The sequence below is a fragment of the Apodemus sylvaticus genome, chromosome 19 (genome assembly GCF_947179515.1).
Source record: "Apodemus sylvaticus chromosome 19, mApoSyl1.1, whole genome shotgun sequence".
Lineage (NCBI taxonomy): Eukaryota > Metazoa > Chordata > Mammalia > Rodentia > Muridae > Apodemus > Apodemus sylvaticus.
The window spans coordinates 5805-20799 of NC_067490.1; the positions used below are offsets into that span (position 1 = coordinate 5805).

The 14995-nt window shown below is 36.8% G+C and overlaps 1 protein-coding gene and 1 pseudogene across 1 annotated transcript; both read left to right on the plus strand.

The window, feature by feature from the left end:
• The first annotated feature begins 1371 nt into the window (after positions 1 to 1371).
• Positions 1372 to 9961, plus strand: LOC127670229 (zinc finger protein 431-like). Its single transcript, XM_052164611.1, has 3 exons — positions 1372 to 1381; positions 9573 to 9692; positions 9897 to 9961. The coding sequence occupies exons 1-3, from the start codon at positions 1372 to 1374 to the stop codon at positions 9959 to 9961; spliced, it is 195 nt and encodes a 64-aa protein (XP_052020571.1).
• A 132-nt stretch (positions 9962 to 10093) lies between these two features.
• Positions 10094 to 14048, plus strand: LOC127670054 (frataxin, mitochondrial-like; annotated as a pseudogene).
• The last annotated feature ends 947 nt before the right edge of the window (positions 14049 to 14995 follow it).

A 14995-nucleotide genomic window follows, 5' to 3' on the forward strand; every position in this document is an offset into this window, starting at 1 on the left:
AGCCCTGGCTGTCCTGGAACTTATTCTGTAGCCTAGGCTTGCCTTGAACTCAGGAATTCGCCTGCCTCTGCCTCCTAAGTGCTGGGATTAAAGGCGTGCACCACCACTGCCTGGCAGATGATTGATTTCTTATACCCAGTTTTGCCCTCAGCTTCCTAATATGATTTAGTAAGCATTGCTGATTAGAGATGTGTATTCTGATGATTTAAAATAGATACAAGTTTTATATATAAGTTTAGATTTGTATAATTTAAAAATATTATCATTAAATTACTTTTAAAGATTAATAATACAATAATTAATCTTTTTTTGTAAATGTAGAGTGCTACCTGCCATTAAGGGAAATTTGACCCGTCCAGCAGGTCCAGTTATTCCTGGGTCCCGAAGAGGCACTACCTGAGGGTCAAAAATGGGGGGAAGAGAGAAGGGAGGCCAAGCACACTAACAAAGTCAGTCAGTCTGGGTTGTGTCAAAGCCTCATTTAATGTCGGGGAGGTAAACGAGTTTTAAGGCTTACAGAGAAGGAATTGACCTTCACACAAGAACAAAGGAGGGAAGGGTGGAGCCACCCCTAGTGATCGAAGCAGGAAGAGAGGAGGTCGTTCGGTGGGGACACCCACCGGGAGTTAACGCGGGCATGTTAACTCGGGCAGGAACTCGCACTCTTCTCACACCGACAGCTCATGGGGAAGACTCTAGTTAATTGTTCTCATATTTTAGCAGCCACCACCTTAGGGCCATGAGTAAGCATTAAATCTGAATAGCTCAGGACAGCTTCCCACAGAAATTGGCCAAGAATTCTTTACTTTGTTTACTCATACTTTGTTAATCTATCTGTAACAAGCTGCTTGATTATGAAGGCATGTGGGTTCTTGGGAGTACTTGTACTTCCCATATGTTTTTGTTCATAACTTATTGGGGAACATACTCTTTTTTCACTGTCATGCAGTAGAAGAAAACTAGAACATAATCACATTGTAATTTTACACTCCTTGAAAGATTTTACTGGGATATATAAACTATGGGAAAAACAATTACCTTTTATAACCTTGCTTCATATTTCAAAACTACATATGTATATATATAAAGTTTGTATATGAATATGTTGGAACTTTGTTCACTCCATCAAATCTGTATATTTGCATAAGTATAAATCTTGTGTGGGTGTGGTTGTTGGCCCTTGCTCTATACTCCAACTTGTGTATGTATATATATGTGTGTATATGTGTATATGTGTGTGTGTCTGTATGTGTGTATATATATATATGTGGGTAAGTGTGTATAGTTCATATGCTTATATGTATATATATATGAAATGCTTGGAAGCTGCTTGTTGGAACTTTGTTCCATCTACCCATAAGGTATGTGTATATGGATATATGTGTATAATTGCATATGTGTACATATGTGCATTTTGAAATGCTTCGATCCCGCTATTTGGAAGTTTGCTCCATCCATTCAGTGTGTGAATGTGTATTTGTCTACCCATCCATCTGTCTGTTTGCCTGTTTATCTCTACATATATACATTTGCATATATGTATTTATATGTTTGGTGTTATTAGAATCTTCATTTTGCTTCAGTCTCTCTATTTATGTGTATGTGTATTAATTTTCTCTCTTTCCGTTTCTTTTCACTGGTCCTTAAGCATTAAATTAGAGCTCAGAGTTTTTTGTTAGCCATAGGAAGTGACTGTCCTATTGTCTCAAACTTTGTTCCCTTAGAAAAAAGTTTGCTGAGCAATTTCTCTAAACACTGGCTGTCATAACCAGCAGCCCCCATTGCTTGGTATCTTGCCAACCCCTTTCAGTCCTTCTTAGTACTGACCACCATTTGTTGCTTACATTGATTTAGTCTCTCCTGATTATCAAAGCTGGTCTATTCTGGAAGAATGGAGGCAGAGTGGGGGTATGATCTGTGTGAGGGGTACTGGGAAGAGAGTGGTGCTTATATTGGGATAGAAATGAATAAATAAGTAAATAAATAAAAAGAAGAATGTTTTGCTGGATACAGTAGTTTGTGCTGACATCTGTGGTCTTTGAGTGTCTGCAAGACATCTGTCTGGGACCTTCTGGTTTTTACCATCTCTGTTGAGACGTCTCAGGTGCAATTCTGATAGGTACACCTTTATATATTTCTTGTCCTTTTTCCTTTGCAGTGTTTAATATTCTTTCTTTGTTCCATACATTTAATGTTTTGATTATTATTTGGTAGGAGGATGTTCTTTTCTGGTCCAGTCTCTTTGGTGTTCTGTAAGCATCATGTATAGCCATTTCTTTGTTTAGGTTAAAGAAATTTTCTGCTATGATTTTGTTGAAGATATTTTCTGGGGCCATATATCTGGGTATTTTCTTCTCTGTCTCCTCACTGAGATTGATATTTTCTAGTTCCATCCATTTGCCTGCAATGCTCATGATGTCCCCATTCTTGATAGCTGAATAATATTCAACTGTGTAAATCAACTATATTTTCTTTATTCATTCTTCCTCTGTGGGACATCTGGGCTGTTTGTAGATTTTGACTATCACAGATAAGGCTGCTATGAACATAGTGGAACACATGCCCCTGTGATATGGTGGGGCATCTTTTCGGTATATGCCCCAAAATAGTTTAGCTTGGTCTTCAATTTCTTTTCAATTTTCGGAGGAACGTCCAGATTGACTTCCAGAATGGTTATATGAGTTTGCAATCCCCCCAGCAAAAATCACATGCTCATCTTATTAGATGTTGAAAAAGCATTTAACAAAATACAAACCCATTCATATTGAGAGATCAGGAATCCAAAGTCCATACTTTAGCATAATAAAAGCAATATACAGCAAATCAACAGCCATTATCAAACTAAATGAAAAGATATTCATTTCATTTTTAAAGGCTTCTACAAGTTAATTTTATTTTTTCTGTATTTCTTTAAGGAATTTATTTATTTCCTCTTTAAAGGCCTCTATCATCTTTATACAATGAGATCTAAGGTCATTTTCTTTCTCTGCTGGTGTGTCAGTATATGCAGGGCTGCTATAGAAGGGCAGCTGAATTTTGATGATGCTTTAGTGCCCTGGTTTTTATGGATTGTGTTCCTGTGCTGGCCTTTAGCTATCTGGTTGTCTCTGTTGTTACATATCCTGATAGGCCCTGGTGGTAGTGAGCCTCTTGAGACTGCAGGTAGAGCTAGTAGTCCCTAATGACAGCAGGCCTCTGGTTGTCCTGGGTGGCAGCAGGCCTCCAGAGAGAAAGGCTGAACTGTTGCCCAGAGTTTGCAGATCCCAGAATCAAAGTACTTTTTTTTTAACAACTGAGAAATATGCCATAATATAAATGTATCACAATTTGTCCATTCTTAAGTTGAGAAAAATCTAGCTTGTTTTCAGTTTCTACTTAGTATTATTAAAGCCCCTATGTACATAGTTCAGCTAGTGTTCTTGTGATAGGATGGAATGTATTTTGGGTATATGCCCAAGAGTAATATAGCTGGGACTTGAAGTGTACAAATCCTCAGCTCTAGGGCTGTCAGTTGTGCTATTAAGTTGCTAGTAAGAGATCTCTCTAGTTATTTTTTATGTATGCACTTAGTGCTACCAAGTGTTTGGTTATCACTACTTTCCTGGTATCCCATAAGTTTGAAAATGTATATTCATTTTCATGGAATTCTAGAAAATCTTTTATTTTGTGTTTTTATTTTTATCTTCATCTTTAAAATTCTTTTTTTTTATTTCTGTCTTCATCTTTAAAATTCTTTCTTTTTAATTTCTATCTTCACCCATTCTTTATTCTGTAGAGAGTTATATAGTTTCCATGAGTTTTTCAGCTTTCCTTTTTTTGTTTTGTTTTTTTTGTTGTTGTTGTTTTTTTCGAGACAGGGTTTCTCTGTGTAGCCCTGGCTGTCCTGAAACTCACTCTGTAGACCAGGCTGGCCTCGAACTCAGAAATCCACCTGCCTCTGCCTCCCAAGTGCTGGGATTACAGGCGTGCGCTACCACCGCCCGGCTTGTTTTTCAGCTTTCTTATATTTCTGTTTTTCATGCTTTGTGGGTTTCATCCATGGTGGTCTGATAGGACACAGGGGGTTATTTCAGTATTCTTGTATCTGATAAAATTTGCATTGTGTTCACATATGACATTCATTTTGGAGGAAATTCCAAATGTTGCTGAGAGTAGGGTATATTCTTTTGTTTTGGGGATGATTGTTCTGGAAATATCAGTTGGGCTCATTTCCATTTTAAGGTTTATTCGCTGGAAATTTTCTCTGTTTAGTTTTTATCTGGAGGACCTGTTCATTGGTGAGAGTGATTGAAGTCTGTGACAATCAGTGTGAGGATCAATGTATGGCAGAAATGTTTCTTTTACAAGCATAGGAGCTCTTATATATAGGTCATAGATGTTAATAATTGAAATATTGTCTTAGTACACTTTATTTTGAATATATAGAATCCTTCCCTATCTCTTTTGATTAATTTTTATTTGTCTATTTTATTAGATACTAAAATAGCTTAATTCTTAGGTACATTTGCTTGGAATAACTTTCCAACCCTGTACAGTGAGGTAATGTGTATCCTTGATTTTGGACTGTATTTCTTGTATGCAATGAAGGCTGATTCTGATTTAGCATCCATTCTGTTTACCTATGTCTATTTATTGGAGAATTGAGTCATTGATATTGAGAGATATCAATGAACAGTGATTTTAAATTTATTTATTTGTTTATTTATTTATTTGGAGACAGAGTTTCTCTGTGTAGCCTTGACTGTCCTGGAACTCATTCTGTAGACCAGGCTGGCCTTGAACTCAGAAATCCACTTGCCTCTGCCTCCCAAGTACTGGGATTAAAGGTGTGTGCCACCACTACCAGGCTATGATTTTTAATTTTTCATATTTTGTTGCTGTTGGTTGTGATGGTGGTAGTAGTTGTGGTGGTAGTATGTATGTGAGTATGGTGTGTTTGTGTGCTTTCTTTTGGTTTTGCTGATAATGTGAAATTATTTATTTCCTTTGGTTCATTTTTGTAGTTAACCACCTTGGATTAGAATTTTTCCTTCTAGCACCTTGTGTAGGGCTGTTTAAACAGATAGTATTTAAATCTGACTTTATCAGGGAATATATTATTTTTTCCATTTATGGTGATTGAAAAATTTTGCCTGTACTAATCTCATCTAGCATCTGTAGTTTTTTAGAGTGTACACCATATGTACACTCCAGGTCTTGGCTTTCAGAGTGTTGAGAAGACATGTATAATTCAAATAGGTTTGCAAATATGTTTTTTGTTTTGTTTTGTTTGCTTGTTTTGGCTTCCCATTTCAGTTTTTCATATTATATCTTTGTTCTGAATGTTTACTATTTTGATTATTATGTGGTAATGGGACTTTCTTTTCTGGAACAATCCATTTAGTATTTTGTATGATTCTTGTACCCTCATAGACATCATATTCTTTAGGTGAGGAAAATTTTCCTTTATGAACTTATTGAAAATATTTTCCAGACCTTTGTGCTGATACACTTCTTCTTCCTCTATTCCTGTTATTTGAGTTTTTTTCCCAGAGTTCGTGAATATTTTGTGCCAGTAAGTATTGAGAATTAACATTTTTGTTGCTTGATGTATCCATTTCTATTGTGTTTTCGATTCTTCCTTTTCTATTTTGTGGTTGAACCATGTTTCTGTAGTTCTTTGTTGCAATTTAAAAATTTTCATTTACAGGATTCTGTTAGTTTCTGCTTTCTTTATTGCTTCTATTTCTGCTTTTAGACCTTGAACAATTTCATGTGTTTCTTTGAACTGTTTACTCTTTCCTGTTTTCTTTGGTTTTTCTCTTCATTGTTTGATTTCATTTCCTTGATATCATTACAGGACTTAGCATTTCCTCTTTAGGGACCTCCATCATCTTTAAATAGTTAGTTTTAAGGTCTTTTTCTTTGTTTTTAGCTATGTTAGAGTATTCAGGGGCTGCTGTCATAGAATAGCTTGGCTCAGTTGATGACATATTTCCCTGGCCATTATTGATTATGTCCCTATGCTCGTGTGTAGGCATTTGCATTTGAGGTGAGTATAAAGGTCTAGGTGCTAATTTCTGAGGTTTGTCTTGTATTCCTCGGAGTTTTCTTCCTGGGTTTCTTTTTAGTCTCTGGATTTTCAGAGTGTCTGTTGGCTAGTGTTGCCTTTTATACCCATCTGCTTTCCGGGTGTGTTCAAGGAAGAATGTTTGTGCTGTTGTAACCTGGAGTAAGGGGAGACCATGAAAATATGATCATAGCAGTGCAAAAAAAAGATATAGACAAGGGAGACTTGAGGCTGCCTCTGGTGTTCTAGTCCAGTGCTAGGATCTACTGTTAAAATTGCATCTGGGGTAACAGATAATGGGGTAGGTCTTTGAACAGACACCTTAGTTTTCTGGCAAGTGGGACATGTACATAGTAGGCGTATCTGCCCATAGCACTTGGCTTAGACAGAGATGAGGAAGTAAAAGAAGGGCAGATGGAGATCATTTGTGGTATCTGTAAGAGGCATGGAAAGGAAGAGGAACCTTCCTCCAGTATTCTATTCTAGGGTTAAGAGCAACTGTGAGAGTAGGGTCTAGGATATCAGATAGTGTAGTAGGTTTTTTGACAGTCTACTTAGTCTCCTGGCAGGCATGGCTTGTTGGTTGAGAAGGGGTTCTCTGCCTTTTGTTGAGGACTCAGTTACAGATAGATCTGGAAGAGAAATGCAGATGGGAATGGACAGAAGTTACGGACATGGGGAGAGGAAGCTGCTCATTAGAGTAAACCTCGAGTATTGGGTCTCAAGTAACAGAATGGGGAAGGTCTGGAAGCATCATCCTACCTAGTTCCATACCCAATACCAATCCTATAATTCTTGTTTTAGCAACTGTGTAATATTTATAAGTCTGTCTTTGTATCTTTTATAAACAGTGACACCATGTATGTTGTGTGATTTTATTAATTATATTATATTGCTGTTCCTATGAAAAATGATAGACCTCTACCTAATTTCATCTTCTGAAAATTTACTATATCATGTCATGTGTTCCTTTTTAAAAGCCCCTTCAATACCTGAGATGCTTTTGTTTAGAAGATTTAATCACAACAGGAGAGAAGTAAGTTAGAACAAAAAAAGGTACTAAAACAGGGATTTTTGCTGCCAGACAGAACCTGGAAGTATTCTTTCTCTTTTGGAAGAATGTCAAAAACATCAAGAATTGAGATGGCAAAGAGCATAGAGAACACTGAGCTGTTCTTTTTTTGTTTTGTTTTGGTTTTTTTTTGTTTTTTTTTGGGGGGGGGGTTGTTGTTGTTGTTTCGAGACAGGGTTTCTCTGTATAGCCCTGGCTGTCCTGGAACTCACTCTGTAGACCAGGCTGGCCTGGAACACAAAAATCCGCCTGCCATTGCCTCCCAGAGTGCTGGGATTACAGGCCTGCGCCACCACCGCCCGACTTGAGCTGTTCTTTTAGGACCTGTAATTTGAAAGTGATGCAGACATCGGAAGCTGAGGTTGTAGGATGTCAGTGAAAATAGACTTCATAAAAAATTTCTAGATATTTTGTGACAAAATGTTTCTTATTACGCCCATATCCTGAGAAATTGAGTAAGACAGAATTAAAAAATAGTGGACTAATTTCTTAGATGCAATAATAAATCTGTTTAATTGTTATTATTAGTGACTCATTCAGGATTACAGTGAAAAGAAGCAACAAGAGCAGAATCAAATACAAACTCTGATTTTTCAGATAAACAGCACTAGGTAGTTTCAGATGACACTTGGAAATGGCCTAAAACGTGTCCTAAGAGTAACACTCCCTCCTGCTAACCTTTAAATTAGTAGAATGAGTAAGCTAAGGGAATTCGAGTCCCAGATAGAAACTTCATATAAAATGTATTGCAACTGTGGTCCTAGTGTGTGCTATATTCCAACCCAATTTGGAAGCTGAACTTTGCAAGGTCATCCATGCTGTACTGGTTCTGGAAGCAAGAAAGATGCAAAATTCAAAGTCATATTTTTTTTTCCTCTATGGTTTTTGTTCAGCATTGTTCTAGCTATGTATGTTTGGCAGAGTCAGAACCCCAGTTTAAGAAAAAAAAACAAATAAAAAACTGTGAGTTCCTTGCATGAAGGTTTGAGTATGAAGCCTGAGTTGCATTTTGAGAACACAATATGTTGAAATACTAAGCTATGAGAGATCTGCCATGGAGAGATGGATATAGGAAATGGATTTACCTAAACTAATAGAAGTATGTGAGGTTGCAGGCATAGGGCCATCTAAACCCTTTGAAACTGAAGCCCCATTGACTGAGACAGAGCCACAGGATTTGGTGTTTGGGCTCCTTGGTCCAGTCTTCTCTCACTGTGTACATATTCATCTCTATTGAAATTGGAAAGGGTATTCTTTACAATTTGCAATTGTATGCTGGGAAGATATCACTTCTTTTCAGATTTTACAAGTTATGGCAGTGGAGAGATTACTGTGAGTGTCAGAAGAGACTTTGGATAATTGGACCATGTACAAGCTGTTGCAGACTATTAGGATCATTGAAGTTAAACTAAATGAATTTTCATCTGCGATGACCATGAGCCTATAGTAGCCAGAGGCAAAATGTAGTTGGTTGAATGAAGAAACTTCTGCATAGATGATGTCTTTGAACTTTTGTGCCTTTCTTTAAGGACCTCACAGAAACTTTTCTAGGAGCCTTTTTACATTTCTTATTGGGAATGGGATTTGGGTATCTGTAGACTCAACCCATTTTCTGGTTGTGTGTGTGTGTGTGTGTGTGTGTGTGTGTGTCTACTGTGTTCTGATTGAAACTGACTAGTCAGCTTTTTTCTCATGCTGTCATCTCTTCATGACATGATAGACTCTATCCCAAAATCACATAAGAAACAGTAGAAGCAGTTGCTATTCAGTGCTAAGCTATTTTGTTATCCTGATGTTTTTACATTTTTTGGTTTTGTTATTTCTGAAGTTGAAGTTTCAATGACTTTTTCTATCTTTTTAATTCATTTGATTGATTTTGGCAGGGAAATTAGGGTCTTATTATATTCCTCTAGCTGTCCTGAAACTCATTGCATCAGTCAGGATGATATCCAACTCAATGAGATAACTCCTACATCTGCCTCCAGAATTCTGAGATCAAAAGCATGAGCTAATACACCCACCTTGCCCATTATTTTTTCCTAGTTAGTAATTGTTCATACATTTTCTCTGATGTGTGTTCAGTACAGTTTACTTCTCTCTCTCTCTCTCTCTCTCTCTCTCTCTCTCTCTCTCTCTCTCTCTCTCTCCCCCCTCTGTCTTTCTGTGTGTGTGTGTGTGTGTATTTGTCTGTCTCTCTTTGTCTCTCTGTTAGTTGGCATTTCTCTTGCAAGCCTATATACTATTCCAATGACACAGAAATGACAGGGGTGAACATTATTATTCAGTTTCTATCTGAAATAATTTTTGCAATTACATTAATACTTCTGTGTCAAAAAATCAGTGGGGCAGAACCAGAATTATATAAATATATTGACAGTGAGGCATACATTTAAAGTGATATTGGCATCATGATTTGTATTATACACTTGTATGGGATATTTTAGAATGCAGTGACCTATGATGATGTGTGTGTAAACTTCACTCCGGAAGAGTGGACTTTACTGGATCCTTCACAGAAGAGTCTCTACAGAGATGTGATGCTGGAGACCTACAGGAATCTCACTGCTATAGGTAAGACAGTGAATTTCCTTTCACCTTTTAAAATAAAAGGACAATTGTTTCTTTGGTATCATTGCTGTTCTGTGATTTCAATTGAGAATGGCGAATAATGAGGTAAATTAATCAGGTATGGGTCTAAGGTTCACTGGAGAAACTAACTTAAATTTTCCCCAATTTCCAATAATCTGTTATAAATTTTCTGTTACTATATTTTAGGCTACAGTTGGGAAGATGACAATATCAAAGACTATTTTCAAAGTTCTAGAAGACATGGAAGGTAATCTTCATGTGCAAGTTGGTTTGAATATGCCTCTGAAGCAATTTTAATGTTCCTTTGAAGTTTTAAAGAACAGCAACAATGTAAAAAAGCACAGCTTTAAGTATATCAATGATTATTAAATTCTCACAAAACCATGTACCTCAATTTGAGGTATCTGATTTGTATTTCCAGTGCATTGTTGTAAGGAGGATATAATCAATGCCTTAATCAATACTAGCATTTGTGTCATAGCCCCATTCAATTATGCTATAGAAATGGTTATCAGTTTAATCCCATACCAGTTTGATATTGCAAAATGTATATGCATTGAATAGGTGATAAGTATATGTGGAAAGCCTTCTAATAGGTAAATAGCCCGTAGTAAAGCTGGTGCTACTTATATACTTGTAGTGACATTGCTAACTTTAAGTGAGAAGGGGATAGTTTATGAAAGACAAGAATGTTGTTTTGGAGAAATCTCAATCCCTTGCCTCAGGTCTATGATGAAGACAGTGTCAACCTTTGTAAAATGCAATGTGGAACCCTTTCTTTTTCTTCTTTTAATAGAATAGGTATATTCTAAGTAACAATTAGTATAAGCGTTGTGAGCATAGGGATATTGAAAGAAGCAATGTACTCCTCTCTCTCTTAGTACAATTAGAGGATATGTAGTAGTCCCCACATTGAGTAGAGTTTTTTAATGTGATGCTAGTTACACTTATTTGGTTTTCCAATTTCATAGGGTTCGTCCACAAACTCACACTGCAGAAAATCCCTACAGTACCAGGAATGTGGAAATTCTTTTATTTGTCCTGGTTCACATTGTAAATGCAGTATACAAATATATTGTATTCTACACTAAAGGGAAATTTATAAATGTTCTCAGTGTGGTAAAGTTCTGAGCTTTTGTAATTTTCTTCAATAGGTGAAAAATTTCATCTAGATAAAAGATGCTATAAATGTGAGCAATATAATAAACTCAAAACAACCCATAACATAGGGGAATGCCATGAATGTAAACAAAGTGATTCCTCCTTACCATTAGACTAAATTGTAAAATTAATTTGTATAGATTGAAAGACCCATTAGTGTAATTAATGTGGTAAACCGTTTTCATGTGCCAATTGTCTTTGCAGGCATGAAAGAAGTCATAGCGGAGAGAAACCCTATGCATGTAACCAATGTGGTAAAGCCTTTTCATGTCATCATAGTCTCCAAATACATAAAAGAAGCCATACTGGAGAGAAACTCTATGAATGTGATCATTGTAATAAAGGCTTTCCATATCCCAGTGCTCTCCGAATACATAAAAGGATACACAGTGGAGAGAAACCCTATGAATGTAAACAGTGTGGTAAAGCCTTTGCATGTCATAGTTCTCTTCAAAGGCATGAAAGAATACATACTGGTGAGAAACCTTATGAATGTAGCCAATGTGGTAAAACCTTTACACATTATGATAGTCTCCAAATACATAAAAGAACTCACAGTGGAGAAAAACCATATGGGTGTAATCAATGTGGTAAAGACTTTGTAAGTCAGAGTTGTCTCCTAGAACATAAAAGAACACATACTGGAGAGAAACCCTGTGAATGTAACCAATGTGGCAAAGCCTTTGCATGTTCCAAGAGTCTCCAAATACATCAAAGAGCACACACTGGAGAGAAACCCTATGAATGTAACCAATGTGGTAAAGCCTTTGCATATCACAGTGTTCTCCGAACTCATAAAAGAACACACACTGGAGAGAAACCCTATGAATGTAACCAATGTGGTAAAGCTTTTACATATTATAGTGGTCTCCAAATACATAAAAGAACACACACTGGAGAGAAGCCCTATGAATGTAAGCAATGCAGTAAAGCCTTTGCATGTAGCAGTCATTTTCAAAGGCATAAAAGAATTCATACTGGAGAGAAACCCTATAATTGTAACCAGTGTGGTAAAGCCTTTGCAAGTAAAAGTAATCTCCAAATTCATAAAAGAACACACACTAGAGAGAAACCCCGTGGATATAATAAATGCTGAAAAGACTTTGTAAGTCAGAGTCATCTCTTAGAACATGAAAGAAGACATACTGGAAAGAAACCCTATGAATGTACCCAATGTGGTAAAGCCTTTCCATATTACAGTGGTCTCCGAGTACATAAAAGAACACACACTGGAAGGAGACCCTCTGAATGTGATTAATGTAGTAAAGCCTTTGCACATCATAATAGTCTCCAAATATATAAAAGAACACAGAGTGGAAAGAAACCCTGTGAATACAACCAATGTGGTAAAACATTTCTATATTTCAGTGGTCTCCAAATACATAAAAGAACACACAAACAGGAGACAAACTATATGAATGTAATCATTGCAATAAAGTCTTTGTACATCAGAATTACCTTCTCCTATATAAAAGAACACATACTGGAGAGAAACCCTATGAATGTTATCAATGTGATAAAGCTTTTCTAAGACTGAGACAGCTAGAATGTAAAACAATACATACATACCAGAGAGAAACCCTATGAGTGTAAAGAATATGGTAAAGTCTTTGCATGTCATTATCATCTTTGGAAACATGAATGAATTCATACTACAAGAAGCTGTATGAATGTATTTGATATGGTGAACTTTTGTACAATTACATACTTGTCATCATGAAAGAATTCAAACTGGAGAGAAATTCTATGAATATGAGCAATGTGCTAAGGCCTTTGTGTTATGGGCCACTGAGATTCAACACTATTCAATGACCAGGTCAATATAAATGTCAAGAACTTATTTCAATCAAGCTACTACTGACTAATCAGGGCACATGATCAAACTCAGCAGCTGAACTGTGCCACAAACACTCCTGTCGCTGAACCAGAATATTTAAAAAAAAACAAAAAAACAAAAAAAAAACAACTTTTTAGCCTGAAAATCAAAAACATCTGTACTATTATGTATATATTTTTTCATCTCTCAGGATTTAGGAATAAGGGATGTCCTTATGTAGCTAATCTGTGTCAACTGATGCAGAATATAGGTTTTGCAGCCTAACCAATAATATCTATTTGTTTTTTTGTATTTAGGAACAGTCATTATATTTTGAGGAACAAAAGACAAATAGCATAAGCTGAGATTAGGAAGAGTCATGTTTAGGGGAACAAAAGATAAAAAATAGGAGCTGGTCTGGTATTTGGAAGTCTCCATCTCCTCTAGACCCTGGAGAGATAAACTTAGCCTTGCCCTATGATGGCGTGGAGACTGATAAAAAAGAGGCAATACCTAAGACAAGTTTCTTTTGCTTCTTCCTAATGTTTGTATATTATAGTCATCTTCAATAACATAAAAGGATACATATTAGAGAAGAATCCTATAAATGTAATCAATATCATAATCCTCCTTCACTATAGTTACCTACAAATACATAAAAGAACACACACTTGTGAGAAACAGTATGAATGTAACCAATGTGGTAAAGTCTTTCCACAACATAGTCATCTCCTAATCTATAAAAGAATACACACAGAGCTGCCACCTAACAGGAGCAGCATGTGTGTGCTGCAGGCTTTTTGCCATGTTTGTGTAGTGGATCCACCTGGCTCAAGCAGGAGGGAGCTGATTGAGGCTGTGGTCACGGCCAGCGCAGCCTGCCCCCATCCACAAAGTCCATTTGAACCTCCACTACCTGAGTCAGACTCTGAACAACAAAAAGCAGACAGTCTGCATGGTGCATTTGAGGAACTCACGATGTTGGACAACAGAAGCACTCTAAAAGAGATAGCTCATCAAAGACTCATAGAAGAGATGCTGAATGCCCTGGCAGTTCTTTGAAGCCCTTGCGAACAAACCCTATCCCCTGGAGGACTATGATGTCTCCTTTGAGGGTGGCATGCTCACCATTAAGCTGAGCGGGGACCTAGGAAACTACATAATCAACAAGCAGAAGCCAAAGAAGCAAATCCAGCTACCTTCTCCCTCCAGTAGCCCCAAACACTATGACTGGAAAGGGAAAAACTGGGTGTAGTCCCATAGCAGTGTGTCTGCATGAGCTGCTGGCCAGGTTGCTGACTGAAGCATTAAGCACCAAATTGGACTTGTCTTCATTGGCCTATTCTGGAAAAGGCACTTGAATGCATGCCAAATTTAAAGATGTGAAAAAGTATCAGGCAAAGACCTAGCCTCCTTCTGTAACTGATTGTCCGGTTTCCCATGCCTGCTTCTGAAGACAGTCACACTGTGTGTGACAGCCTGTGAAAAAAGTACATTACCTCACCTTCTCCCAAAAATGCACACTGGAGAGAAATTCTAAGAATGTAACCAGTGTGTTAAAGACTTAGCATTTCTTAGTGGTCTACAAATACTTAAAAGAACACATACTATTTAGAAACTCTACAAATGTAGTCAATGTGATAAAGCCTTTTAAAACACAACGCACATATCTATGAATTCATAAAAGAACACATACTGAAGATGTGTGCCTACAGACCAGCAATGTGGGAAAGCCTTTGTATGTACCGGTAGTCATTAAAATTATGACAAAAAAGCCATACTCCAGGGAAACACCATGAATGTAGTCAGTGTGGTAAAAGTTTGCACTTCATGGTAACTTTATACAAGAGTAAAACCTTTAGCATGTAATCAGTCTGTTAAAGACTGTGTATATCACAATAGCCTTTGAAGACCTGAGAGAACTAAATGGAATCTATAAATATAAAGGCTTTGGTAAGATCATTAGTCAACATACTGATTTTCACTTATACAAGATTATGCTGGGATAAGCATGTGACAAGTGTCTATAATCTATTCAACCATTATGATGTTCCTCCTTATTTTGTTTCTACTTGCAAGCTCGTATAGACAAAAGCCCTGTAAATTTAATGAATAAGGTATATTTTTATATACCTTTTATATTTCACAATTCTCTTCAATTACATGAAAAACATCATCTAGGTGTAAAGCTTTATGGATGTGTATCAGTGCCTTATCTTTTGCTGTAAAATAGAATATCAAAAGCAACTTATAAAGCAGTTTAATTTGATGTATGTTTCCAGAGGGATATGGGATCAGGGTGACAATG